Here is a 25,661-nt window from a genome sequence, read left to right on the forward strand (position 1 = left end):
GGAGAATTTATACTTTTGAAACTCAAAATCAAATATTCTGTCTCTCTCTCATATCCCATCTCACACTCTTCTTCCATCCGAGTACATCAAAAAAGTTTTGAGGGGCGGAGATAAAAAGTAAATGATGGGCGGCTTAAGAGTTGCTTCTCTGGACATGCTTCATGGTGTCCGATTGAGAGATCATTCAGATTTGAGAGAAATAGAGAAGATTGTCAGATGATGTGATTGACATGGGGCAGCAGTGGAAGGGTGTCTTGTGAAAACCCGCAAAACTTGAGAACAGATTGACAATAAGGTTTGATAAATGACCAGGAACGTCTAGTACGAATCGGTTTTTTTTGGAATGAGCAATTTACAGTTGAAATGATTTTTGATGCATTTTCTTTCCGAAATATTAAAGATCCTCCATTTCAAAATTAGGAATTGGAAAGAAAAAGTGTTGCATAAGTGTTAAAATTTTGCAGAATGATCTTCACAAACCATATGTTAAACATGGAACGGGAAAATGTTTGGGGGCTCTCGGAGCAAGTAGTCATCATCCACTTGACATTGTTCTCTTGGATTGACACACTTCACACTCAATGATAGGTGAGTGTGGGAAGAGTAGAATAGAGATGGTTTTAGGGTGGAAGAAATGGTTTTTCGGAATTTTTACTCAAAAAAATTATGCTATCAATCTGGCAGCGTATTTTCCCAGTAAGTAGCGCAAACAATTTTTGCAATTAATAATTTAATAGTACTGTATTTTTTGCTCGTTTATTATATGAGACTCCTAAAACAATTGGCGTTTTCTAATACAATACGAGAATACGTTGCTGAGATAAAATGTAAGATCAAAATTAGATCAAGAAAACTGAAATGATATATTTATACTACCGTATATTTTCTATTAGTATTGCACATATAAGTTGTTATAACTACTTAGATTTCAAAGATTATATTTCGGCTCATTTAGGAGATAAAAAAAACAAAGTTCATTCTTTAAAAAATTCAGAAAATAGGCGGTAGGCGGTTAGGTTCGCCTGAACACGTACCTGCCTACTTGGCAAGCCCCAGAGAAAACGATAAAAATACGTGAGTTTGTGATAAAACATAATATCACTTTGGAATGTTTCACTGGCGGATTCGGAAGGAAAAGACTAGAGAAGGGAATCGAATCACCAAACAGACACTAATCATGTGTGCACACACGATGACCCCCCTCCCATCTCAGGTGTATGAGTCTCAGGCGTGTGTCTTCTCCTGTTTCGCTTTTGTTAACATTACGTAACAGGAGCACACAATTAGAGCATATGTGCAATTATGTTCACACCTTTTATATCGTATAAAACAATGGTGTCGAGTGAATAGAACACGGGGACAGGTCACCTTGATGTACTTAAATGGACTAGAAAATATTGGTTCGCATTGTTTTCAAACAAGAAATCAGGTATCTTGTCAAAAAAAAGTTCTAAACAAAATAAATAATCTATCCAAAAATATATTTCATAAGCTACAATATTCTAGAGTGATACATTGTACATTACTGAACTTTCTCCAATTACAGCAAAACTTCAATGCTTCTTGCCTGCCTGCCTAGAAGCCTACCTACGACCTATTGTTTGAATTTTGGCGTGAATTATGTTGTTTGTTGTTTGCACTGTTTAGTTTTATGTTGCTTGAACTCATTTAAGTTTCGAACATTGAATTCAAACGTGAAAAATGTTTTTGTGTAGTTATGAAGTAGGCACAAATTAGACGTAGGCCACCTTGAAGGCAGGCGCGAGCTTTTGTGCCTACATCTGATGTTTACTAGATTAATTTTGAAGTGCTTGAGTGACAATTTTAGAAAATATTCATTCATGTGCATATGCATCTTTAAAAATCGTATTAAAACTCGTAAAAAATTTTGCGACCAGAAAATAAAAATTAAAGAATTTTATAAAATGTGTTTTCTTTTTGGTTGCGACCTGCTATACTTCGTCTTGATCTTTGGTTGATCTGTCAAGGGATAAAATATTCAGATGATTGTAGTTGAAGCCTGTGATTATCTGAAACAAAAATCACCCAGTTTCATTCTTGAACAACTTTCAGTATCCTACCTCATAGCTTGATTTTCGAAAAATGAAGGGCTTATCCCACAACACTTTTGCTTCAACTTCTCGAAAATCTGGATTTCTTCTTGATTTATCATTATCAGAAAACCGAATGATCGTCAGTTTTTCAAAATTCGTTGCCACATAAAAATCCTTCTCATATATAAATTCCAAATTTGGACGACGCTGCATAAGTGGATCGAATTCACAGGAAAAATCAAATTTTGTGCTGAAATCCCACGTATCTGCCACATGAATGTACCCCGATCTATCGGCAGAGATGAGACGATGTCCATCGGCAGATATTCTGGAATTTATGAGATTTAGAATACCTTCAATTTAAAGTTTTGAAAATAAAGTACTTTAGTCCATAAATTTGTGATTTGTGAAGAGATTTCTCAGCAATTGCTCCACGTGTGCTCCGAATATCAAATAGTCCAATTGTTCCATCTCGTCGTCCTGCATATAAGTAATGATGTTTTGATGGATACCACTGTACAACATCAATTGGTTCATCATTCCAATATATCGATTGAGGTAGATCCATTCCGACTCTGAAATGATATTTATTTTGAAATATAAAATGTTAATTAATTTTAATTAAATTTTAAATTTTGAAATAATTCATAAAAATTTAAGACAAGAGGTTCGACCAGGGGAAATTGTAAGACCAAAGTTTTAGAAAGTTAGGCAGTCATAACAAAATATAGCTCTTGTTCAATACAAGATCCACTAGCCTTCAGGCACGTAGGCAGGCATTTCGTGGAACTTTTAAAGCTTACCTAAAATCTATAATTTTCATTGATCTCCCTCCATCTGCCACGGCAACTTTTGAATTTGTCATATTATACTCATTCCAATCAAAATAAACATCTCCTTCAAATTGTTTCCCATGAACCACTTTTTCCATGGTACTATCACAAACTCGCATCCAATTTGATGCTGTTGTAACCATGAAAAGGCGAAGATCGATTGGACACCATTTTATTGTTTTCAGAGATTGCTTCGCAAGTTTTCTGAAATCTTGATAAATTTTAGAATTATTGCGGTTGTTACATACAGAGTCATAGGTTTCTTCCACTTTTTACGATCCAAGTATTTATATTTGGCAACTGACACTGAACCACTATGAGATCCAAATAGTAGCCTGAAAAATCAATTTTTTTTAAACAAACTCCTAATTAAACCAACATTTGGTCACCATCATCTATATCAATCGCACTAATATCTTCTTGATGGCCTTTCCCCGTCTGATCACAACCCATAGGAATATGTTTTGTCCATCGAAAATTCAAAAGAGCCCGTGAAACTTGTTGTTCTTCGAAAACTCGGCGTTTTCTGCAAAAAATTTCAAATATAACTCAAATTTTAAAAAAAATTAGTACAGTAAGAAAATCTAGGCCTGTAAATTCATAAAAGTTTAAAGTCGTTGCGGGACCCGTCTGGTTTTCTGACTCTTGCGCCTTGAAAAAATTGCGGTACTGTCATTTATTTTCTTTATTTGCGCATTTTAACATTAAATTTCTCTATTTTTCTCGTTTGTTTTAAATTTTAATTATGCATTTGCACTTTTTTTTCAAAATTATTACGAAATTCACATAAAAACCGCAAAACTCACTTCAAATCACAGCTGAACATGTACTCCTCGTGACGAACAGTCATTTTCCTGTTGAGAAATTATAGAAACATGCGAATAAATATATTACGATTAAATAAAAAGCTCAAACGTTGCTGTTAATTTGAATATCCTCCTTAAAACAGCCAATGGCCTAGAGTCCACCAAACAAGTTCATTCTCGGCCGCACCGGTTTTCCGTTATTTACCGGGCACTGATTCATCTGTTTCCAGACCGGTTGCAAAATTAGTTTGATAAAAATTTCAATTTCCACAAGGAAATATTTAGTTCAGAAATAGTAACAAAAGTAAAAAAGGTGCAGAAGTGTAAACAAACGGGCGAGAACACGTGGTTTTATCGATTTTTGCTTTAAACATCTGCATTCCGTCCTCTAAACTTTATGTGTCATTTATTGGCATTCAATTTGATTTTCTTTCAGATTTTCAGCCATTATGGCTGCAATAATCAATCAACGCGTCGAACAGGGCGAATCAAGTATGGGAGGAGCCAAACCAGGTTGGTGAATTGAAAACGAACCATTTGATTTCCATAACCTGTGTAATTTTCGAATTTATTTTAATTTTCAGCTCTTCTTCACAGAATCACTGGCCACGTGGCTCGTATCAATGACGTCATTTTACTATCAAAAGACGAAGGAGTCTGGACTGCAAGTGATGATAGATCCGTTCGCCTGTACTTAAAAAGAGATAATGATCAATTTTGGCCGTCAATTCATCATTTCATGCCAGTTGCTCCAACAAGTCTTTATTACAGTGAAGAAACTTATAAGTTAGTTTAAAGTTTAAATCGTTTTATTTTTTAAATTTTTAATTTTTTTATTCAGGCTGCTCGTCGGACTTATCAATGGAAATGTCTATGAATTCAGTGTTGCCGATGACTTTAACAGTATGACAGAATCCCGAAAATGGACATGTCACGCTGGACCAATCTCTGGACTCGGCTTTGCACTCTCCTCCGAGCTCATTTTCAGCTGTTCTCGAGATAAATCTATCGTCTGGCATTGTTCAGAAAATTCAAATAAGATGGGAAGTTATCTTTTGGAAAATAGTTGTACAGCAATGGTCATTGATCTTCCATTTGTATTCGTTGGAGATCATGGTGGGCATGTCACTGTTCTTCGTATTGTCGATAATCAACCAAATCTTGTCAGCAAGCTTAGTGCACATACGAGTGAGTTTTTATCGTATTCTTTTTTTTTGAGTAAAATATTAATTCGAAATTTTAAATGCTATCGTGCCTAGGAAAAATATTTGTTAAGTATAACATTCCAGTATTTCCTGAAATTCCCCACAATCAATACAATTAGTAATTGTGGTTTGAATTAGTTCAATGATTTTTCAGATGCAATCACCTCGCTCACATGGGACGGAAATAAGAAAGTTTTGTATTCTGGAAGCAGTGATCATCTCATCATAATGTGGGATATCGGAGGAGGAAGAGGAGAAGCTTATGAGCTTAAGTGAGTGTATATTTCTGGAATTTACGTGATATTTCGAAAGTGTTGATGTTTTTCGAGCGCAAAAGTTGAATTATATTTAGTTGAAATAGATTTTTCCAAATTAAAAAATGTTTTTTTCAGCGGACACAATGGAAAAGTGACAACACTATGCGCAGCTCCAGCAGCCAAACGTCTGTTCTCGGCTGACGAACACGGAAAGCTCATGTGCTGGGACATGAATTGCAAGAGAGTTGAGACTCCTGAATGGAAAACTTCGGATTGCTGTCAGAAATGCAATCAACCGTTCTTCTGGAATCTTCAAGCAATGTGGCAGAGGAAAGTGGTCGGATTGAGACAACATCACTGCAGAACCTGTGGATCAGCAGTCTGTGGATCTTGCTGTGACAACTGGACCACCTATCCACCAATGGGATATGAGACGAAAATTCGCATTTGTAATGACTGCAATGCACGAATGAAAGATAATCCACAGAATTTCAAGTAAGTTGTAAAGCAAATGACTGATGAAACTTATTTTCAATTTTAGCCTTACTCCACTTGCAATTCCACATGAAATCCATACTGGAATCACTGCTATGCATCTCCAGGAAACTCTCGGACTTCTAGTTACCAGTGGACAGAATCGTGTGATTATGATTTGGGATGTTCGAAGTGTTTGCTCTGCCCCTTCTGGATCACAATAAACAATTGCTTCTACTTCTCGAATTTCTCATAATTCTTTGTATTTCATCTAATTTATTTCCTCTCCTTTCTATTTTGTATATTCACTCTCAAAATGCCCATCCTTCCCCAAGACCAATTGTTGTCAAATCAAGACCTTCTAAAACTTACCAATATTTCCCGATACCCCTGACAGGTTGTCCTGAATAGTGATTGTGATTCTTACTTTTCTTCTAATCCCGATAATTTCCTAGTTTTTCGACTGTAAAATTGTATTTTTACAACAAAGTTTGAAAAAAAATCTTTTTTTTTGAAGTTTTTGGACAGAACGACTAGAAATTATTTCAAAAGAATGCATGCCGGGAGAGTAGGTGAGGTTGGTGACACTGGATGAAGGAGAAAGCTCACAGGAAGTACACAAAATAGCTGAGTTTTTGATGTTTATAAGAACGCTACGCGAAATTATGACTACGGGGAAAATTAAAAAATTGAGGAGAAATTATCAACATCCGCAAGCTCCTGCGCTGCTGTTTTGAGGGAAACTTCTTTCGGATAGGCACACGGATTGTGACCTCATAATACCAGTTTTAAGGCCTTCCCAGCCATCCACGGGCCGCAGTTCTCCGTCGTCGACTCGATTTTGAATCTAAAAATTTGAAAATTACATCATAAAATTGAAACATTTTCAAAAAAACCTCTTGTGCAATCATATGAAAAGCTTCATTAACATTGTCTCCTGTTCTCGACGACGTCTCGATAAACTTCATTTTATGGTACTTGGCAAAGTACTCGCCTTCCTCATAGTTTACCTGAAAGCTTTTAACCAATTTTTTAAACACAACTTTTGTTCAAAAATTACCTGTCGCTGTGAATCCATATCACTTTTTGTTCCGACTAATTGGAAGACACACTTCGATGGGCTTGGACCACCCAAATTTAATGCTGCTTCTTTAACCCAATTTTCAACATGCTCAAAACTTTCTCGATTCGTTGTGTCGTAGATTGCAAGGACTCCAACAGAATTCCGATAGTAGGATTTTGTAATTGATCTAAAAATATTTTTTTTAATCAGCTAATATTCTTTTTAAAAAAATCCACATACCTGAATTTTTCCTGTCCTGCTGTATCCCATAGTTGCAATTTAACACGATATCCAGGCCTCAACTCAATCATCCTTGCATAAAAGTCTACTCCGACAGTTGGGTCGCTGATTTCGGCCATTTTTCCTTCTGTGAAGTACCGTAAAAGACTAGATTTGCCAACTGTTGAATCCCCAATAACGATAAGACGATATTGGTAGTGAAAGAGCGGTCCATAGTCGTCACCAATGAAGTTTGTTTCCATTTTGTCTAAAAAATGATATATTGTTGAGCGTTTCCAATAGAGAATGATGCAATTATTATAAGAAAATAAATTTAAAGTTATCCGAGCAACAATTATCAATAAATATTACTTTTTTAAATGAAAACCTTTTTAATTTCAGCAGAAATCTTAGAAATCAGATGATCAATAAATAAAAACGGCTGACTTTTTAAAGGCGCATAGAATTTTCTTGGTGGCGGGTCCCGCACCGAAGAGCCGTTTTCTAAATAATATACACTAATGATTATTTTTATTAAATTTTTTCACGGTTTTCGAGAGTATTCTTTATATAAATTCAATTTTAAAGCATTCTCGTCGAGTTTGAATCCGAAATTATCGATTTTCGTTTTTCTCTGCTTTCTCTACCGCTGTTTTCTCTCCTCCGCTGTCTTCGCAAGATTATAGAGCTCTTTTGAATCAATTTGTTTCATGTTTCCGCTTTTGACGTTATTTTAAACATATACTGATATAAATAAATTAAGAATAGAGTAGAAAATCTAGTTCAAGTAAAGATGCAACATTTCTTTCTGCAAAATTTCTCGAAAACACCTGTTTTCCAAAACTTTTCAATTACACAATTAGAATTTCGGAAAAGTTAACATATATAAGAACATATTATATATATATATATATATATATATATATAGATTAACTCTCACAGTTAAAGAAATCTGAATAGTAATATTGCGAAATAGTTTTGCATAAGTTTGTTTGATTAAATTAAATGTGAAGCACTAACGCTATTGAATCCAGGAAAAACTCGAATTATTTGTTTGATTTTTATTAAACACACTTTGTGAACAATTTTCGGTTAAGAGGCTTTGTTGTAGTAAAAATCCTAAATCTACGATTATCTTCTTAAAATTTGACATACTTCTTACGTATGTTACAGGATAAATCGAGTTTTGATGTATTTCGTAAATAGTTTTTAATCATGTTATCTTTTTATTTCCCATCTCTATGTTTTAATGTTGTCTTTACACTAATTCACCCGTAATGTCCGTGCACAAAAGAATTTAACATTCAGATATTATGGAAACAAAATCATCCCAAACTTCACATCCGTGGCTTGTTCTACTCATTTTCGCCACTTTTGCGGTCTCAATTTTTGCTGTATACAGCAATTTTCCTGAAGTCTCGGCAGATGAGAAGGTTCATTTGAAATATCCCAGGAATCTGGAAGACGCTAAGCAGCTGGGCAGAGTTCTCTCGAAGTACAAGGAGAACAACTATTCAGTAGTTCTGTGCGGTGTAATTGTCGTCTACGTATTTCTACAGTCCTTCGCTATCCCTGGATCTATTTTTCTAACAATTCTATCAGGATACCTGTTTCCATTCTATGTGGCAATTGTGTTGGTGTGCTCCTGCTCTGCAACTGGAGCCGCCATCTGCTACACCATTTCTAAACTTTTTGGACGATCATTTGTTTTGCAAAAGTTTCCCGAAAGAATCGCAAAATGGCAGGATGATCTGAGCAAGCATCGTGATGACTTTCTGAACTATATGATTTTCCTTCGAGTAACTCCAATTGTTCCAAATTGGCTAATCAACATTGCCAGTCCTGTTCTAGATGTTCCACTGGCTCCATTCTTCTGGGGAACATTTCTAGGCGTTGCTCCACCAAGTTTCCTGTATATTCAAGCTGGCTCAACACTGGAACAATTGAGCCATACCAGTGTAGCATGGAGTTGGAGTTCTATCGTTTTACTTACGGGTTCGGCGATTTTGTCGCTGGCTCCTATTTTGCTCAAGAAGAAGCTCAAATCGGATTAATTTTCTCTCTTATTTCCTCTTTCGATCTCATTTTTTTTCCATTGCTTTCTGTGCAAAACTTGTGATATTTAGAGAATATAGCCGATAACTCATTTCTATACTATTTTTATTTATTTTTCGCCTCCTTTTTTGTCATAATAATCATATTTTCTTCACTAATAAACAATTTTTAGGTGATGAAACAATGATGCGGATCGCCACAAGACGCCGATTCATATCGAACAATTTGCACAAGTTTTCCCGGATATCCGCCTCCACTTCTGCAACTTTAGCCGCATATTCAAATGGAAATCAACATCAGAACAGGCAATTCGGCACAAATGCACTTTTCAGCAAAAAAGGAGGATTGTGAGTCTCTCTCCTTTTCTCTCTATTCCTCTCTCTCTCTCTGTCCGCTCTTTGATGAGTAATAAGACACCAAAAACCACGAAGATAGCGCAAAGGGGGAATGTGTTTTGTAATACTGCTGTCTCTTCTCTTTTTTTTGCATCTTTGGTTGATGACGTTTATCAATATGAAAACACCACATTTTGAAGCGAACAAAAAAACGACATTTTGTCTTTTACCACTCATTTTGAACTTTTGAAAAATTGTTTAAGATTTTTTAACGAAAAATTTTCGGATATTTCACATTTTTGGCAATATTGTTTCCTAAATATTACCTATCCTGAAGATGAGGTTATATAATCTTCCAAGATCTTCCAAGAATATTTCTATTCGTTGATGTTCAAATTTCATTTTTGACGGGAAAAAACCGAAGAAGAAAACAAAATTCCGAACTTTGAACCTCTGGAACAGAAATAAAAAAATGGGAAATTTTTTGGAGAATTAGAGAAATAGACATCAAAGACCATGTGCTCACTCGGAATTTTATTATTCTCAATCCCATTGGAATATACTTTTACTCAATCCTTGTCTAAGCACTCTTCACCTTGTTTATACGGCTTATCACTGACATTTTCAGACTCCAAAAACGGCAAACAGTGATCAATTTACAAAGCGAAAGGGCGTTTATTGGTATCGCTGCCAGTGCAGCTCGACATCTGCTCAAACTTCGATATTTTATCGCAACTGGGGTTATTGGTGGAAGTGTCGCGGCTAGAACGGTCAGTCTCTTATCTAAAATGTTCAAAAATCTTAAATTAAAAGGTTTACTCGACTGATATGATTTTTGTGAGCAGTAGATCAAAAAACATTCGCCAAAAAAGATAATTTTACATGAATAATCAAATATTTTGTAGTGGTATGAAGAATGGAAATCAAATTTGCCCGATTTATCCCTCCCGGAATGGTTCGATTCAAATGGGTCTTGGAACGAGTTTTCGCAAAAAATGAAAGGGATTAAAGATGGATTTGGTGCAGATGGACAAAATAAATGGGCAGAATGGATGGCCAAGTTTGAGCAATTTAAACAACAGAAAGAGGATCAAAATGGAAATTCAGGAGGCGGCGGAGGAGGAGAAGGAAATGTTCCAGTAAAAGGTAAATACATTGTTTCTCCAAAAATAAAAACGGTTTTCCTCACAATTTCGTCATTGATATACGATATCATCCGAAAATAATCATTTTATGATGTAAATTGACGATTTCTTACTCAAAATAAACCTGATACTCGTCAGAATGCGTTTCTAAAAGTGAAAATAAAGACGACACACTCTTTAAGCGGATTTTCATGATCTTTGGAAATATAATCCAGACTTTTCACTTTATACGTCGGTTATTGGATGGAAATTTCCTTGCTTGTCCATTCCTAGATTTTAGTTTCTCATTTATATTTAAACGATAATCTTTAAAGCCTAGTGCTTTAGCTTAATCTGTGAGTTACAGGTTTTATAAAAATCAAATTTCTATTTTTTCAGAGCCCGTCATTCTCGCCTCATTGATGTCCGCATTCTCTTCCAAAAAAGATGAACCCGAGGAGAAAAAAGACAATGTTTCTGCCGAAGAGCGGATACAGAAGCTTCAAGAGGAAATGCTCAAGACTCAGAGTCAATATCAACGAGAACTGGAACGCCTCGAAAAAGAGAACAAAGTTCTGAAACAGAGATTATTGTTATCGGATGATAAGGCAGCAATTAGGTTGAAACGGCTTAAGGTATATAATTTCTAGGCTGTTTCAAAGTTATATAATATTTATTTCAGAGATCCTTAATCGACATGTACAGCGAAGTTTTGGACTTGCTCAACGAATACGATTCGTCATACAACACCTCGGACAATTTGCCGCGTGTTGTAGTAGTTGGTGATCAAAGTGCAGGAAAAACGTCAGTTTTAGAAATGGTGGCACAAGCCAGAATCTTTCCCAGAGGATCTGGAGAAATGATGACAAGAGCTCCAGTGAAGGTAACACTCTCCGAAGGTCCATACCATGTTGCACAATTCCGTGATTCCTCACGCGAATTCGATCTTACCAAAGAGACGGATCTCCAGCAATTACGTAATGAAACTGAAGTGAGAATGAGGAATTCAGTAAGAGATGGGAAAACGGTGTCGAATGAAGTTATTTCATTAACTGTGAAAGGTCCGAATCTCCCAAGAATGGTTCTGGTAGATCTTCCAGGAGTTATCTCAACTGTGACTGCTGATATGGCAAGGGAAACTAAAGATGACATCATTCGAATGAGTAAAGCACACATGGAAAACCCAAATGCAATCATTTTATGCATTCAGGATGGGTGAGTATTCATCTTTTTTCTGAAAATCATTGAAGTTTTCAAATTTTAGATCGGTTGACGCGGAAAGAAGCAACGTAACTGACCTGGTCAGTAGCATTGATCCATCAGGAAAACGCACGATTCTAGTTCTTACAAAAGTCGATATGGCTGAGAAGAACTTGGCCAATCCTGATAGAATCAAGAAAATCCTTGAAGGAAAGCTATTTCCAATGAAGGCTCTTGGCTATTTCGGAGTTGTGACTGGAAGAGGAAACAGTTCGGATTCGATCGATGAAATTAGAAAGTATGAGGAGAATTTCTTCTCAACAAGCCAGTTACTACGGGATGGTGTTCTGAAACCATCGCAGATGACAACTCGAAACATGTCATTGGCAGTTTCAGATTGTTTTTGGAGAATGGTTCGGGATTCTATTGAAAGTCAAACTGATGCGTTTAGAGCAGCCAAATTTAATTTAGAAGCTGAATGGAAGAATCACTTTTTGAGAATACGACAACTAAATCGTGACGAGTTATATGACAAAGCAAGAGGAGAAATTCTGGATGAAATTGTGAATTTATCGTTAATCGGAGTTGAAGAATGGGAGAAACTACTTCAAGACAAACTATGGTCAGGAATATCTTCACATGTTTTTGATCAGATATTGATGCCTGCGTATGCTTCTTCAAGTTCCGGATCTTTCAACACAACAGTTGATATCAAGTTGAAACACTTTGCTGATAAGCAACTGGCTCAAAAGAGCATCGAAACCGGATGGGATACTTTGAAAGAAGTTTTCTTTAGACAAATTAATCAAGATGCCAGAACGAAAAAAGATCATGATCCAGTGTTTGATGCTTTAAAGGTAGTTTTTTTTGAATGATTAAAATTTAAATAATTTAATTCCAGGAAGCAGTAATCGAAGAAGCTATGCTGACGCACGGATGGGATGACAAAGCGATGGATTATCTCCGAGTAATTCAATTGAATGCAATGGAGGATCGTGCTGTTCAGGATAAACGATCATGGGATGCTGCATGCAATTTCCTTCACAAGGCTGCATCAGAACGTCTTGCAGCAGTGAAGAAGCAGCTTACTGACGACAGAGGACCGGGTTGGGCATCGAAATGGCTAATGTGGAAGACCCCAACTGCTGATAATCATTATTCATGTGTCATTCAGGACGAGCTTTACTCAATTTTAGGAGCAGATCCAGAGCACAAACAGGCGTTGACTGATGATGATATTACTGTAATCAGAAGAAATATTGAGACGAAAGGCGTACTTGAAGTTCCCACTGAATCGATTAGAAAACAATGGAAATTAGTATTTAAGAAGCACTTTTTGGAGAGGATAATTAATGTAAGTGTGACTGAAACATTTGAAATTAAATTTTTATAAAATATTTTCTGCAGAGCAGCAAGGACTGTCTATCGATGTATCAGATGTATCGTCAAGGAATGATTGAAGGACAAGATATCGATTGCCAAACCATCGTACTTTTCTACAGAATCCAAAAGATGGTCAACTTGACGTGTAACGCACTGCGGCAACAAATCACAAATACTGAACACAGAAGGCTGGAAAAAGAGATTAAGGAGGTGTTGGATGATTGGTCACAAGAGCCAGATATTAAAAAGAAATATTTGACGGGAAGACGTGTCGATCTTGCAGAAGAAATTCGTATGTTTTTTTCTGATCTTCAAATTTTTATTAATGAAAACCTGGATTTCTCATGCAAAGTTATACTTTTAAAATTCTTTAAATTCCAAATGTAATGTAAATTTTTATAATTGAGATTCCATTTTCAATTTCAAAATGTTGCGAAGTTTCATTCAAAACAAAATTATACATTCTCCATTTCAGAACAAGTTCGCCGAATCCAAGAGAAACTCGAAGAGTTCATGGCTCAATTACAACGTGAAAAAATCTGAAATCTCCTCGATGTTTGATCAGCTAAAACGATTTTCTTAGATTCTAGGTGTGTGCAATTGTTTGTTTGTTTGTTTGTTTCTAGTTCTATTATCACATAGACTCGAAAATAGGTTCTCTAAAACATGTAATTTTGTCACTTGTTTTTGTAAGTTTTCATCACGGCTTTTTGGTGCTTTTTTGCCATTTTATTTTATTTTTCCATCCTTTCATTGACACGAAAATGTATAGCTAGTCTTTTGCCTGCCCTCAATTTTTGATAGGTTATCTCAACTTTGAACCGGTTTTTTTGTTGTAAATATGATCTAGGTCTCTAATTATTGTGCTTTTTCCCCAATTTTATAATTTTTTAAAATTTAAACGAAGATTTTTCCCTAAACTAACATTTTCATTTGTTTTTTTTTCGTATTATGCTTCGGTTTTTCGATAGAAAATCCGCTTCTGGGTACCTTTTTTTATCCTGCTACCACTTGTTTAATTTATATTTAGATGTCCATCAACACGGCGAACACGCCGGACGGACTTGGTGTCCTACTGTATAATGGAGAAACCATCGTGATTTTTGCACAAGGAGTAGTAATGACACTAGGAACCAGTGAAAATGAGGTAATTTATTGCAGTATTTTTTTCATATCTTTTAAACACCAAAAATCTTCATTAGCACAAATGCTGAAAATTATAATCATATTTTCGAATTTATAGAATTTGGAAGGACGTCGAACGGGAACCATCTACCTCACATCACACAGAATCATTTTCATGCCAGACCCTGGAGATTGGCTGAAATCATTTGAAATTCCATTCAACAGTATGCAAGATGTTAACTTAAACCAGCCGATTTTCGGAGCCAACTACCTATGTGGAATCGCCTCGGCTGTTCAAGGAGGACAAATGCGCGGAGAGGTTAAATGGAGAATGACATTCAACAGAGGGGGATGTATTGAATTCGGGCAATCTCTATTGCAAGCAGTCGAAAGAGCTGTTCGAATGAGACCAGAGAATGCTCCACCTGCATATTCTCCACCAATTGGAGATTTCTACTCTGCACCGCCAGCTTATTATCAGCCGTCGCCGGATCAAGGTAAGATTTTTTGAACATTAAAAATAATCCTGAATTCGAAATTAAAATTACCTAAAAAATGTTAAGCGTAATCATTAGAGATTTGTATGAATTTGAACATTTTTCACTTTTTTGAAAAACGAAAAAAAAAGGAATCCAAGTTTGAAACATTTTTTAAAATTTTTTAAAGATTAATTTTTAAAAAAACGAGTTTTTTCTTTTTTTTTTCGATCACTTTTTGTTTAAGAGAGATTTTTTGCTAAAAATACCAAAAATCTTCAGTTCTGGTCAGACAGTTTTGCAAAAATGAAAACGTGCTCTAATGCAACTTTCTTCCACCTCGTTGCATTTTTGTTTCACAATTTTGTTGATTTTTGAATTGATTTTACCATCTTTCTTTGGATTTAATGGTTTTCTTATCAAATTCGTTAGAAAAATAATATTAAACCGCATTTAACTTTTTTTTTATTTTAAAATTATTCCCCGGTTAATCCGATTAATAATAGATTTCACATTTTCAGGACCAAATGGTTTCAATCCAACCACCGATTCGTTCCCAGATCAGCCGAACCCATCACGAGTTTTCATGAGCTCAGCACCACCACCATATCCAGGAATCGGACCAGAACGCGGCCCACATCCAACTGAAGAACTTCATGTTGCTGGACAATTTGAAGCACCACCAGCTTATGGTTCAGGAGAAACAGCCGATGGATTGAGGCGAAGAAATTAACTTGTAAATTTAACAACAAAAAATGACATTAGAGAAAGTGTTTAGTTCAAAATTATGGGGAAACACGTAGAAAACAAAGCCAATTTACCCATAATTTTTTTCCGCATCGAAAAATGATTCCAAATAAGCTCAGAAGTCTAGTTGCACACAAAAACTATCTAAAATTCCACCATTTATTTTTTGTTTTTTTTTTTAATTTTTGCACGTCTCTCTAAAAATCTCATGTGAATATAAGTAAAAGTTGTGATAAAACTATAAACTTTCGGTAGACTAAGTCTATGCCCTCTCTCTCTTGATGCCCCCTCTCGTTCCCAGGATAAAGTATATATGTATAAGTGGAATTATATCTCTTTCTCTGATTCACAGAACATTTATTTTATTTTCTCTTTTTTTTCGTTGAAAAACACAATTTTTCTTTTAATTGTAAATAAATAAATAATTTAAAATATTTATTAAGAACTTTATATTTTTTATTGATTTTTTCAAAACCATTTTTCAGTTTTCAGCTGAATTTACTATTTTGATTCAGATTATTTCTTTAATTTAGTTTTTTTTTCAATTACAGGGTTCAGAAAAAAGTCAATATGGCTTCGAATTTAACTGTCAATGTCCACCCGGGAGTCTACATGAATGTTGTCGACACTCATATGAGACGTACCAAGAGTTCTGCGAAAAATACAGGACAGGAAAAGTGCATGGGAACACTTATGGGATACTATGAGAAAGGATCGATTCAGGTAAAAATATTTATAATTACAGAAAAAAGAGCCTAATTTTTTGAAAAAACTGAAATTTTGCAAGCTTATTGGTGTCTGGAACTGTATTTAATCTAATTTTTTTAATTTTATGTAAATACCATCGACCGAAAAAGTATCTAAAACAACGAATAAAAACTCAAAATGACCGAATGCTCAAGTGCTCACACAAAAATATGCCAAAATTTTGAAAAAAGTATACTTTCAGCTAAAATCTTCAATTTTGCAAGCTTTCCCGTGTCACAAAGGTCGGAACTTAATAATATTCAATTATTACAATTTATTGCATTTTTGTGGAACTAGAAGCAAGTTCTGGCCGCTGTAACCCTGAAAAGTTTGCAAAATGGATGATTTTCGCTAATAATATTTTTTTTGGAATTCATGATATTTTCTCCAATTTTTATTTTCCAGGTCACAAATTGTTTCGCGATCCCTTTCAATGAGAGCAACGACGATTTGGAAATCGATGATCAATTCAATCAACAAATGATCTCTGCATTAAAGAAAACTTCTCCAAATGAGCAACCAGTTGGATGGTTCCTTACAACATCTGACATTACTTCTTCGTGTCTCATCTATCACGACTACTATGTACGTGTCATCACTGAAGCATCGGCTCGTCGTGAATCTCCACCAATTGTCGTTTTGACAATTGACACGACTTTCTCTGGAGATATGTCAAAGCGTATGCCAGTTCGTGCCTATCTTCGCTCAAAAGCCGGAATTCCTGGAGCTGCTGGACCACACTGTGCTATTTTCAACCCACTTCGTGTCGAATTAGCTGCATTCCCGGGAGAACTGGTTGCTATGCAACTTATCGAAAAAGCTTTGGATTCCAGAAGAAGAGAGGCAACTCTTGAAAGTGGATTGGAGCAATTGGAGACGAGCACAGCTCAGATGATTGAGTGGTTGGAGAGAATGTTGCAGTGAGTTTTAACATTTAAAATTATCTTAATTGGAGAATAAACCGTGATTTTCAGTTACGTGGAAGATGTTAACAAGAACGGTGAGAAGCCAGGAGATGCTCAAATCGGTCGTCAACTCATGGATATTGTCACTGCCTCGTCAAACAATATGCAGCCAGAGAAGCTCGATACTCTTGTCAAGAATACTCTTCGTGTAAGTTTTCAGCCAAAAATATTTAAAAAGCGAGAAATGAAAAGTTGTGTAATATTCGTACGTGATTTTGAAAATTTCGAATATCTTGATCAAAATAGTTTTTTTTAATAACCTCAAAAAGTTTTTTTGTTGGAAATTAGTAAAGTTTATACGTTTTTCAGTTTAGTACAGAATTGTTAGTTTTTTTTTCTCAAAAATTGAGGAAATTAAATCTTTAGCTAAAAACACGAAAAATCTGCAAATTTAGGGAATGCCTATACATTTTCTGTGCCGCGCGAAACCCGGTAGATGTCGGGATATGATATCCGCTACCCTCCCGAATTTGAAATTAGCGTTTCCAATTTTTTGAAATTTATGCATACAATTAAATTGTCTTTATTATTATCTCAATTAGAGCATTGCACAAACACATAAATAGAAACTTGTAAATAAAAAACTTGTGAAACCTATCTTCTCAATGACCAAAAACCATGAAAAATGGGTGTATACTCATGTAAACAATATGCCCGCGAGAAAAAGCAGTTGACGAGAATCTAAAAACAAAAAAAAGCTAAACCTCTTCAAATATTTGTTTTCTTCTTTTTCAGGACTACGTGATGGTTTCGTACCTTGCCAAATTGACTCAAACTCAACTTCAAGTTCACGAACGTCTTGTGTCGGCCTAATTTTTGTTCTCCACACTATAAACTCGTTTTTGTCCCGATTTTTTCTAATATATTTTTTTTTGGTTGGCGTTTGTTGTTTTTCTTTCCATCCATTTATATCATCCTTCTTCCAATTCTTAAAATATTTCTCCCCATGTTTTCTATCTATCTGCCTTTTTTTTTTAATGGATTGTCTGAAATTAGTATTTGTTGTTTTCTTTTTCTCATAATTTAGCCTTCTTATTGATTTGGTTTTAAAGAAAAATCAATGTTTGAAGGTTTCTGATGATGATCACTTTCTATCGGATAAACCTCGTTGTTAAAGGCGTCTGATGGGATGACTGAATTGTTTTTTGCATGAATTTCTATATCTGGGCTCGGAATAATCTGATTTTGAAATTATCACTAGAGCGTTCAGATCTACATGAGAAAATAATTTTGAAAAAATCGATAAAAAATGAACGATCGAGTGAAAATTCGATGGAAGGAGGCTAAGGAGAGAATTGGAAACGCATATCACGATTATGGACGGTAAATATTTCGAAAAATTATCATGGATTTTAACATAAATCCGAAAAAAAACGAGTGTCCATGTACGAGAGATTTTGTACTACACTCGGACAAGTGTGCATTTTACAAAATCATAGTTTCACAGTTTTTGGCTATTTTTCCTCATTCATTTTGCATTAAATATATACTTTTGCATTAAAATTTTTGCATTACTTGTCCGAGTGTAGTATAATTTTTTTCGACATTCGCATGCTTTTTGTGTCCAATTCATCAGTATTTCTTAATAGTCTATCTGAAAATTTTTGAATAAAGTAGAAGTATAGTTCTTAATAATTTCTCTAGCAAAAAAACCAAGTTTCCGAAAATAAAATTTTTCAGATTATGTGCCGCCCATCCAAAAGCCTGCCTCTCAATGTCCCTTCTCACAATGATTGTCCTCTCATATCCAACAATCACACGTCTCCGTCTACCAGTCAGCACTCCGATTGATGTATTTTGGAGTGAACATTTACATGTTAATGGTAGAATATTCAATTAAAACCCAGAAAATCAGCTAATATTTAGACAAAATCGCCCCCTTCTGGATAAATGAAAATCCGGCATCATACATCCAGCAATTCATTGTCTCCACTACAATATCTCCATGGAATGCAACAGAAATGGGACCGGAGCATGCTGTTCGTGCGGCAATTGCGACGGCTTTTCGAATTCGTCAAATTCTGCTCGCAGAGCCCGCTGTCGAAGAACTATGCCTTCGGCTAGCAAATCAGAGACAAGACTCCTCATGGCCATTTCGTTCAAAATCACTCTGTGTTGTACTCTCGCCCGCCAGTATTTGGTACAATAATCTGCAAAAATTTCGAGAAGACGATGACACAATCACTACGGTTTTTAATGAGCATTGTAAATCCACGTTTTGCATGAGAGATTTGTTGTTGGGAGCACCTATTGCAGCGACAGGCATTAAGCAGAAATATCAGACGAATCGAAAAAGAAGTAGGATTTGAAAGTTAGGAAACATTTACTAATTTTGTATTTTTTCAGAAATCGAATTCGCTGTGACCATGTTTTTTGCAAGATATAGCAAGAAGGTTATTCAAGGAATAAGAGAGAAACTGCAAAAAGAATTTGAATTAGTTGTGAGTTTTGGATTTTACGTTTTCATTTAAAAAAAACAATTAATTTCAGGACACTCCGCCTAACGATCAACGAACATTTGTTCAGGTGTACTTCCATCCACTCAAGACTTTTTCAGATTATATTCCACTGATATCGACTTATTTCGTTTGCATGATCTACGTCTACTATTCTTCTCGTAAAATTCAAATGGTTGCATCTCGATGGGGACTTGCTTTTGCCTCTTCATTTACTGTTGCATCGACACTTCTTATGACAACTGGAATATGTGCTCATTTAGATTTGAGTACGACCACTTGGGGTTCCGAAGTATACCCATATATTGCATTGATTATGGGATTAGAGAACACTTTGTGTATAACTCGAAGCGTTGTTTATACATCTCCATCATTGGATGTTTCATCAAGAATTGCACATGGATTATCACAAGAAGGATATAAATTAACTAAATATTATATTCTAGAGCTTCTCGCGTTGCTTATCGGATTTTTAACGAGAATATCTGATATTCAAGAATTCTGCCAGTTTAGTGTCATTTGTGTGACTGTCGATTTTTACATGCAGCTCTTCTTCTATGCACCATGTCTGACGTTTGATCTACAACGCCTTGGGCTCGAGGAAAAACGGAAATTCGCAGAAATTCTACTCTATGAAGAGATTCCACGTCTCAAAAACTATGCACCTGTCAGCTGTCCGATGCGAAAAATCTGGCCCAAATTGTTCGTAATGAAGAAAATGCAAAAACGGCGAGTTTCGGATTCTGGTATAGAAGATGTGATGAAGAATGATGAACAACGTCGACTACTGATTTCATCTGAATTTGATTCAAAAGATGATGGAGATGTTCAAGAGCCAAGGCCTGAGGATAGTGTTCGAATGAAAATAATGTATTTTATAACAAGAACTCGAATTGTTCAACGAACTATTTTGGTAGTTTTTGCGATTTGGACTGTCTTCTTGGTTTTCTTTGTTGGTTCAAGACAATTGGGAATGGAGAGTAATTTGACGAGTAAGTTGTATTTTTTAAATGAAAAAAAAACAATTAAATAAAATTTAGATCAATCGATTGAAAGTCTTACAAGATCTCATCGAATTCTGTCAACTGCGAATTTGCAATACGGAAATTGGCAGAGAAGGACTTATAAATGGTAATCACAATTAACTTATAATTCGCAGTGTTTTAACTTATAACTCGCAGTGTTACGCGGTCTCGAAACGACAATTTTTTGAACAAAAAAAAAGTGCACTCCTTTAAAGATTACTGTAGTTTCAAAATTTTGCTACTGCGGAATTTTTATCGACTTTCAGAGTTTCTCGATAAATTTGTTTTTTAGATATAACTATGAAAACTAAATACATTTTTACAATTCGTTTTTCGTTAGTAAAACTATGCAAAATCGGAGAAAATTCTGCAGAAACAGAAGTTTGAAATTGCAGTACACTTTAAAGGCGCACACCTTTCGACATTCAAAAAACATTTTTCGTGTCAAGACCTTATACCGTATTGCGGCCGCAAAAATTTCAAAATTTCGCGGCGTTTGAGTAATATATTTCTTTCCAATTGCAAAGCGCATTCTTGAACTTTCTGGAAGTTTCTCTGCGTCTCCTCGCATACCGCACAACTTCTTATGGTTTAGAACATTCGAGAAGCTTGTCCAGTACTATATTAACCTAATAGAAGTATTGCGTACTTCTAAATTACTTTACTAATATTTCTATTTTCCAGGTGGCCTCCAGTTGCTCATGAATACAACATTTCTTTAAACTCTCGTTATGTCACTTTCCTTCCTCCAATCGTTATCAATGCAATCGTACATCCAACTGATATTTTATTGCAAAATGTGGAGAAGACGCATGTGAATGTACCAAATGAAGAGGAAGATGCTCCAATTCTTCGATCCAGGATTGATTGGCTCGAAATGCAGTTGAAAATGTATCTGGCAGCATTCTGGTTGCTTCTCATAACTACAGTAATCTCGTTTTTTGCCTATGTCTTTTTGATCGATCGATGGAAACTTCGAGGTGTGAAACAGATTCAAGAACAACAAATGAGTGAAACCACGACAGACTCCAGTGAAACTGTTAAAAACTTTGTGGATACGGTTTGTATTTTTACAAAAAATAAATTGAGAAACTTATTTTAATTTTTTAGCTTCCAATAGTCTACCAGGGACATCGATTCCCAATAGAATCAGTTGCAATAGATCCAGAAGACACATCAACATTTGTTTCGTGTTGTCAAGAAGGCGTTGTATATGTTTGGAATACACAAACTGGTCAGAGAACTCTCAGAATCAATCGGCTCCGAGCAGTACCGGAGAAGGGAAAAGAGATTCCAAGTGCTCCAAAAATATGGGCAATTGCTAAAAGGCACTTTTTTTCTAATACAAGTTAATGTTTTCTTTCGATAATTTCCAGAAATGATATCGTCATTCTTGGATGCTGCGATGGAAGCATCGAAATTGCAAGCATATCTCGAAATAAGCTCATTGGATTATACACTAAATCAACAATTGGAGCATCGCATGTAGTTTGTAGGGAAGATGACGTGGCAGTTGTTCGTTTGGATGGATCAATCGAGTTTCTAAGAATTGACTACGACAGGACAGATGGCACTGTGAGTTTTTATTTTTCTTGCGTTTTAAAACTATTACTAATTAAATTCCAGATCCGTGTTCGGAAGATCGAGCTTCTCAAGTCAGTCCGTGCGCATCAGAAACCAGTTTGTCGAATTGCGATTTGGAAATCCCAACTGATTACGTCTTCATTCGACAGAAGTATTAAAATGTGGAATTGGGCTGAGAATCCGGAGCAAATCGACATTTCAAATGTTTTTCTGGCTCACAACTCTCCAGTTGTCAATCTAGCAGTTGATGAGGCAACTTCAATAATGTATTCGTCGTGTGAAGAAGGTGTAATTTGTTGGTGGAATCTTAATACAGGAGAACTTATTCGAACAAATGATAATAATTACACGTGGGCTTTTCAACTTGCCACGTCTTCAGATTATCTTCTGGGATTCTATGGATCATCTCAATTGTATATGTGGAATGTTGAAAATGGGCAATTGGCATGTAGAGTTTCAGATGCTTTGGGCGATGGAACGGTAAGATTTTGGAATTCTCTTATTAAATGTTTAGTGTAGATATTCGAGAAATTAATGGAACATCTATTTTTCAAGATTTTAGATACAAATAGTATATTTCAGAGCGAAGACACTTTATATACTGTCGGAAGCAGTGGAGTAGTGTCATTTGATGATCAAGTCGCTGCGACAACTTCATCAGATTCTGTAACATTTTGGGATTTGAAGCATCGAGCGATTATTGGAAAAGTGAGAACAGCCTTCCAAGAATTCTATTTACTTTAAATCTTTTGCAGGTCAAGCTGAACGGAAAGATCAGTTCTATGCGAAAAAACACGAGTCACAGCGTTTTGTGTGGAGTTGACAATTCAATGTATTCAGTTACCGTACCACTTGTTCGATTCAAGTGAATCTATTAGATATTACTTAGTTTTTGAAATCTTGCCTTTTATGTGCCTTTTTCACCTATTTCAGGAATATTCATGTGATATTATATACGAACACTTACTGACCTCATTTACAGTTTAACTGAATTTGTTTTCAATTTGTATAAATCAAAGTTTTTTTTCGTGAAAGTGGTTGTCTGGATTCTTAAGTTTCGAGTTTTTGAACTCTCAAATATTTCTTTTTTTAAATATTTTTCAGATTCCAATTATTTGCAAATCTCAGATGTCCGAAGACCGTTCTGCCTACCCATTCAGCACTTTTCTCGACCAACATTCTGGTCAACTAAATGCATCGGATGTTCCACCTGAACTTTGGCATAGTCTTTATAAAAAACTGTCGGATCAGACGTTTGATGCTGGGGATCACTTTCAAATTATTTGTGAGATGAATGAAGATGATGAGAAGACGCTTTTCGTCAGAGCTCTCGAGGATTTGCATAATAATGATGAGGATAAGTAGGTTTCATTACAAAAATGGTATATGTTCAATATTTAATTTTCAGTATTTTCCTTATCGATCATTTCATGTCATTCTCATCAGAATCTGCTCGGAAGTGTGTTGAATCGACAGAAGGACTCGTTGAAAGACTCGCCGGCCTTTTCGGTATTGATGTAAGCTTCTTTTGTATTTCAATCACTTCTATATAAATTTTTTAGACCGACTCCACCGAGGAAGTAGATGAAACTGTCGAGAAAATCGAGACTTCCGTTGAAAAAGAAGAAGCTGAGCACGCAAAGAAGATTAGCTCTGAAACTGGTAACCTGCCACGTCATGAGTCAGTCGATGCTCGTCTCTCCTCTTATTCGGTCGATGATCCCAAAAATGAGCTGACCGAGAAAGTATTGAAAGCTCTGTGGAAATATTCTCAGACCTATTCCGTAAGCTATCAGTTGGATAATGGAGAAATTGAGAAGAAAAGTGTTTGGTACGTGATGGATGACTTTGGAACTCGTGTTCGGCACTCTACCGAGCCAAATGTTCGAATCGTTCCATTGATGTTCCTTCCACAAAATTGTGCATATAGTATCATGTTTCTCACGAAACCAGTAAACACTGATGAAGAGATCATGATGGATTGGGCTTCCAATGTTATCACAGCTCAACATCCAGAATGGAGAAAATACATCGAACAACCGTGGGCTGCGCAGGATTTCTCGAAAGAGACTATGATTCCGGATGCACCGACGCTTGAATACTTCACTTCTGGAAGGAATCCTGACTTTTTGGCTGGTCCAACTGAGCAACAGACTTGCCAATCGGCTATTTTCACTTCATTGCCAATTTTGAAGAAGAGAAAAATTAAGGTAATAATTGTTGGAGCACATTCAAAGTTCTTAATTTAATTCATTCCAGGTCTACGCTGACGATACACAACTGACCGAGCATCTTAAAAACCACAAAGTTGAATATGTGGATGATATAAAAAAGGCTGACGTTATTTGGATGATCAAACATTTCCATGATTACAAGCAACTTTCGGAGGAAAATCCATGTGGAATGATCAATCAATTCCCATTCGAATCTTGCATCACTGTCAAGGATCTTCTGGCTGCTTGTGCAATGAGAGATCCTGCAAAGAACGATTGGTATCAGTTGACATACAATTTGAACACTCAACTACCGGAATTCGTGGCGAGATTTCAAAATCGTGAGCTCAACGGACAGCATAATGTATGGATCGTGAAGCCGTGGAATTTGGCACGTGGAATGGATATGACAGTGACTGAAGATTTGAATCAAATTATTCGAATGATTGAGACTGGGCCCAAGATTGTCTGCGAGTACATTCCTCGCCCATTGTTGTTCCCAAGGCCTGATAACGGGAATAAGGTGAAATTCGATCTTCGATACATCGTTTTCCTTAATGGAATTGCACCAGTTACTGCATACGTCTACAATAGATTCTGGATTCGATTCGCTATTAAGTTAGTTATCACCGTTAGAATTCAAAGTTAATGTTTACATTTTTCAGCGAATTCAGTTTATCTAACTTCGAGGATGTGGAGACTCATTTCACTGTATTCAATTATTTGGACAAAGAGAAAATTCTTCAAATGAAATGCGAAAACTTTATTGAAACTATTGAAAAAGCTTATCCGAGGATTCAATGGAGTGAAGTACAGAAAGATATCAATTTAACCATTCGCAAGGCAATCGAAGCAGCTGCAAAGTAAGTTTCGTTTTGTTTAGAAATATCTTAATGTTTGCATTTTCAGAGAAGAAGCTCCACGAGGAGTTGCTCCAAATGTCCAATCCCGTGCAATGTACGGTGTTGATATTATGCTTCAACACGGAGACAATGACGTCATCAAATCCACTCTCCTCGAGATTAATTTCATGCCGGACACCACTCGAGCATGCCAGTATTATCCAGATTTTGCTGACACTGTTTTTGAGACGCTTTTCCTGGATGAAATCGATCCAACCAAAGTCACACCAATCTAATTTCGTGTTCTTTTTTGTTTTTTCTTCCATATTACGATTGTTATATTATTTTTTGTTAACTTATTCTATTTTCGGCACTGAAACTTCACCGTGTTCACGTTTTCATCGGTGTTTTCTCGTATTCCAGTGGAAATTTTATGATCCTCTTTTCTTTATATAAAATTTGCATTCCTTTAT

At 35.8% G+C, this 25,661-nt stretch overlaps 9 protein-coding genes and 2 non-coding genes across 12 annotated transcripts; 8 read left to right on the forward strand and 3 right to left on the reverse strand.

The window, feature by feature from the left end:
• Positions 1 to 1,815: 1,815 nt before the first annotated feature.
• csa-1 (WD_REPEATS_REGION domain-containing protein) lies at positions 1,816 to 3,991 on the reverse strand. The gene is made up of 7 exons (NM_063581.5): positions 3,694 to 3,991; positions 3,267 to 3,413; positions 3,136 to 3,222; positions 2,858 to 3,091; positions 2,438 to 2,629; positions 2,082 to 2,382; positions 1,816 to 2,030 (listed from the first exon to the last, which is right to left on the reverse strand). Exons 1-7 carry the CDS (start codon positions 3,735 to 3,737, stop codon positions 1,953 to 1,955), a joined length of 1,083 nt encoding a protein of 360 aa, NP_495982.1. The 5' UTR covers positions 3,738 to 3,991; the 3' UTR covers positions 1,816 to 1,952.
• A 138-nt stretch (positions 3,992 to 4,129) lies between these two features.
• On the forward strand, positions 4,130 to 6,143 carry wdfy-2 (WD repeat and FYVE domain-containing protein 2). The gene is made up of 6 exons (NM_063582.4): positions 4,130 to 4,206; positions 4,278 to 4,479; positions 4,535 to 4,881; positions 5,053 to 5,170; positions 5,291 to 5,650; positions 5,697 to 6,143. The coding sequence occupies exons 1-6, from the start codon at positions 4,143 to 4,145 to the stop codon at positions 5,851 to 5,853; spliced, it is 1,248 nt and encodes a 415-aa protein (NP_495983.1). The 5' UTR covers positions 4,130 to 4,142; the 3' UTR covers positions 5,854 to 6,143.
• Positions 5,932 to 5,952, reverse strand: 21ur-14760. Its single transcript, NR_051528.1, has one exon.
• Positions 6,123 to 7,185, reverse strand: rab-39 (Ras-related protein rab-39). The gene is made up of 4 exons (NM_063583.4): positions 6,933 to 7,185; positions 6,690 to 6,879; positions 6,526 to 6,639; positions 6,123 to 6,476 (listed from the first exon to the last, which is right to left on the reverse strand). Exons 1-4 carry the CDS (start codon positions 7,172 to 7,174, stop codon positions 6,333 to 6,335), a joined length of 690 nt encoding a protein of 229 aa, NP_495984.2. The 5' UTR covers positions 7,175 to 7,185; the 3' UTR covers positions 6,123 to 6,332.
• Positions 7,186 to 8,224: 1,039 nt separating this feature from the next.
• egli-1 (Transmembrane protein 41 homolog) lies at positions 8,225 to 8,965 on the forward strand (the record flags this gene model as incomplete). The annotated part of the gene is made up of 1 exon (NM_063584.3): positions 8,225 to 8,965. One exon carries the CDS (start codon positions 8,225 to 8,227, stop codon positions 8,963 to 8,965), a length of 741 nt encoding a protein of 246 aa, NP_495985.1.
• Positions 8,966 to 9,138: 173 nt separating this feature from the next.
• Positions 9,139 to 13,930, forward strand: eat-3 (Dynamin-like GTPase OPA1, mitochondrial). Its single transcript, NM_063585.10, has 9 exons — positions 9,139 to 9,313; positions 9,930 to 10,071; positions 10,207 to 10,447; positions 10,825 to 11,060; positions 11,108 to 11,640; positions 11,690 to 12,482; positions 12,527 to 12,979; positions 13,033 to 13,300; positions 13,484 to 13,930. The coding sequence occupies exons 1-9, from the start codon at positions 9,153 to 9,155 to the stop codon at positions 13,549 to 13,551; spliced, it is 2,895 nt and encodes a 964-aa protein (NP_495986.3). The 5' UTR covers positions 9,139 to 9,152; the 3' UTR covers positions 13,552 to 13,930.
• A 108-nt stretch (positions 13,931 to 14,038) lies between these two features.
• On the forward strand, positions 14,039 to 15,792 carry wbp-2 (GRAM domain-containing protein; the record flags this gene model as incomplete). Its single annotated transcript, NM_063586.3, has 3 exons — positions 14,039 to 14,155; positions 14,252 to 14,630; positions 15,131 to 15,792. The coding sequence occupies 3 exons, from the start codon at positions 14,039 to 14,041 to the stop codon at positions 15,340 to 15,342; spliced, it is 708 nt and encodes a 235-aa protein (NP_495987.1). The 3' UTR covers positions 15,343 to 15,792.
• Positions 15,347 to 15,412, forward strand: D2013.13. The gene has a single exon (NR_101735.1). It is a non-coding gene; the product is annotated as an Unclassified non-coding RNA D2013.13 (non-coding RNA).
• Positions 15,793 to 15,907: 115 nt separating the features above from the next.
• eif-3.F (Eukaryotic translation initiation factor 3 subunit F) lies at positions 15,908 to 18,235 on the forward strand. Its single transcript, NM_063587.7, has 4 exons — positions 15,908 to 16,079; positions 16,509 to 17,023; positions 17,078 to 17,216; positions 17,804 to 18,235. The coding sequence occupies exons 1-4, from the start codon at positions 15,927 to 15,929 to the stop codon at positions 17,879 to 17,881; spliced, it is 885 nt and encodes a 294-aa protein (NP_495988.1). The 5' UTR covers positions 15,908 to 15,926; the 3' UTR covers positions 17,882 to 18,235.
• Positions 18,236 to 18,278: 43 nt separating this feature from the next.
• On the forward strand, positions 18,279 to 23,161 carry scp-1. Of its 2 annotated transcripts, NM_001026880.6 has the most exons (12): positions 18,279 to 18,391; positions 18,749 to 18,891; positions 18,935 to 19,366; positions 19,415 to 19,509; positions 19,559 to 20,516; positions 20,565 to 20,655; positions 21,234 to 21,609; positions 21,660 to 21,877; positions 21,926 to 22,124; positions 22,176 to 22,613; positions 22,716 to 22,841; positions 22,889 to 23,161. In NM_001026880.6, the coding sequence occupies exons 1-12, from the start codon at positions 18,318 to 18,320 to the stop codon at positions 23,000 to 23,002; spliced, it is 3,264 nt and encodes a 1,087-aa protein (NP_001022051.1). In that variant the 5' UTR covers positions 18,279 to 18,317; the 3' UTR covers positions 23,003 to 23,161. The 2 variants fall into 2 exon arrangements, with proteins under 2 accessions (NP_001022051.1, NP_001370189.1); NM_001383916.2 differs by lacking the exons at positions 18,279 to 18,391; positions 18,749 to 18,891; positions 18,935 to 19,366; ... (1 more) ...; positions 19,559 to 20,516; positions 20,565 to 20,655 and having other exon boundaries at positions 21,203 to 21,609.
• Positions 23,162 to 23,261: 100 nt separating this feature from the next.
• On the forward strand, positions 23,262 to 25,659 carry ttll-12 (Tubulin--tyrosine ligase-like protein 12; the record flags this gene model as incomplete). The annotated part of the gene is made up of 6 exons (NM_063589.7): positions 23,262 to 23,494; positions 23,542 to 23,650; positions 23,696 to 24,343; positions 24,393 to 24,964; positions 25,012 to 25,209; positions 25,256 to 25,659. 6 exons carry the CDS (start codon positions 23,262 to 23,264, stop codon positions 25,482 to 25,484), a joined length of 1,989 nt encoding a protein of 662 aa, NP_495990.1. The 3' UTR covers positions 25,485 to 25,659.
• Between the last annotated feature and the right edge of the window lie 2 nt (positions 25,660 to 25,661).

The sequence above is a fragment of the Caenorhabditis elegans genome, chromosome II, assembly GCF_000002985.6.
Source record: "Caenorhabditis elegans chromosome II".
NCBI lineage: Eukaryota > Metazoa > Nematoda > Chromadorea > Rhabditida > Rhabditidae > Caenorhabditis > Caenorhabditis elegans.

Excerpts from the sequence above, each read along its gene's own strand:
- eif-3.F (NM_063587.7), top strand. The coding sequence starts at position 15,927 with ATGGCTTCGAATTTAACTGTCAATGTCCACCCGGGAGTCTACATGAAT. Across the intron at positions 17,024-17,077 it reads TGGTTGGAGAGAATGTTGCA|TTACGTGGAAGATGTTAACA; the intron begins GTGAGTTTTAAC and ends CGTGATTTTCAG. Across the intron at positions 17,217-17,803 it reads TTGTCAAGAATACTCTTCGT|GACTACGTGATGGTTTCGTA; the intron begins GTAAGTTTTCAG and ends CTTCTTTTTCAG.
- csa-1 (NM_063581.5), bottom strand. The coding sequence starts at position 3,737 with ATGACTGTTCGTCACGAGGAGTACATGTTCAGCTGTGATTTGAA. Across the intron at positions 3,092-3,135 it reads TGGAAGAAACCTATGACTCT|AAAACTTGCGAAGCAATCTC; the intron begins GTATGTAACAAC and ends TCAAGATTTCAG. Across the intron at positions 2,630-2,857 it reads ATGAAAATTATAGATTTTAG|AGTCGGAATGGATCTACCTC; the intron begins GTAAGCTTTAAA and ends ATATCATTTCAG.
- scp-1 (NM_001026880.6), top strand. The coding sequence starts at position 18,318 with ATGAACGATCGAGTGAAAATTCGATGGAAGGAGGCTAAGGAGAGAATT. Across the intron at positions 18,392-18,748 it reads GCATATCACGATTATGGACG|ATTATGTGCCGCCCATCCAA; the intron begins GTAAATATTTCG and ends AAAATTTTTCAG. Across the intron at positions 22,614-22,715 it reads ATGCTTTGGGCGATGGAACG|AGCGAAGACACTTTATATAC; the intron begins GTAAGATTTTGG and ends AGTATATTTCAG.
- wdfy-2 (NM_063582.4), top strand. The coding sequence starts at position 4,143 with ATGGCTGCAATAATCAATCAACGCGTCGAACAGGGCGAATCAAGTATG. Across the intron at positions 4,882-5,052 it reads CAAGCTTAGTGCACATACGA|ATGCAATCACCTCGCTCACA; the intron begins GTGAGTTTTTAT and ends ATGATTTTTCAG. Across the intron at positions 5,171-5,290 it reads GGAGAAGCTTATGAGCTTAA|CGGACACAATGGAAAAGTGA; the intron begins GTGAGTGTATAT and ends TGTTTTTTTCAG.
- eat-3 (NM_063585.10), top strand. The coding sequence starts at position 9,153 with ATGCGGATCGCCACAAGACGCCGATTCATATCGAACAATTTGCACAAG. Across the intron at positions 10,072-10,206 it reads GAAGTGTCGCGGCTAGAACG|TGGTATGAAGAATGGAAATC; the intron begins GTCAGTCTCTTA and ends AATATTTTGTAG. Across the intron at positions 13,301-13,483 it reads CGATCTTGCAGAAGAAATTC|AACAAGTTCGCCGAATCCAA; the intron begins GTATGTTTTTTT and ends TCTCCATTTCAG.
- rab-39 (NM_063583.4), bottom strand. The coding sequence starts at position 7,174 with ATGGAAACAAACTTCATTGGTGACGACTATGGACCGCTCTTTCACTAC. Across the intron at positions 6,640-6,689 it reads ATATGGATTCACAGCGACAG|GTAAACTATGAGGAAGGCGA; the intron begins GTAATTTTTGAA and ends AAAAGCTTTCAG. Across the intron at positions 6,477-6,525 it reads TTCATATGATTGCACAAGAG|ATTCAAAATCGAGTCGACGA; the intron begins GTTTTTTTGAAA and ends TCAAATTTTTAG.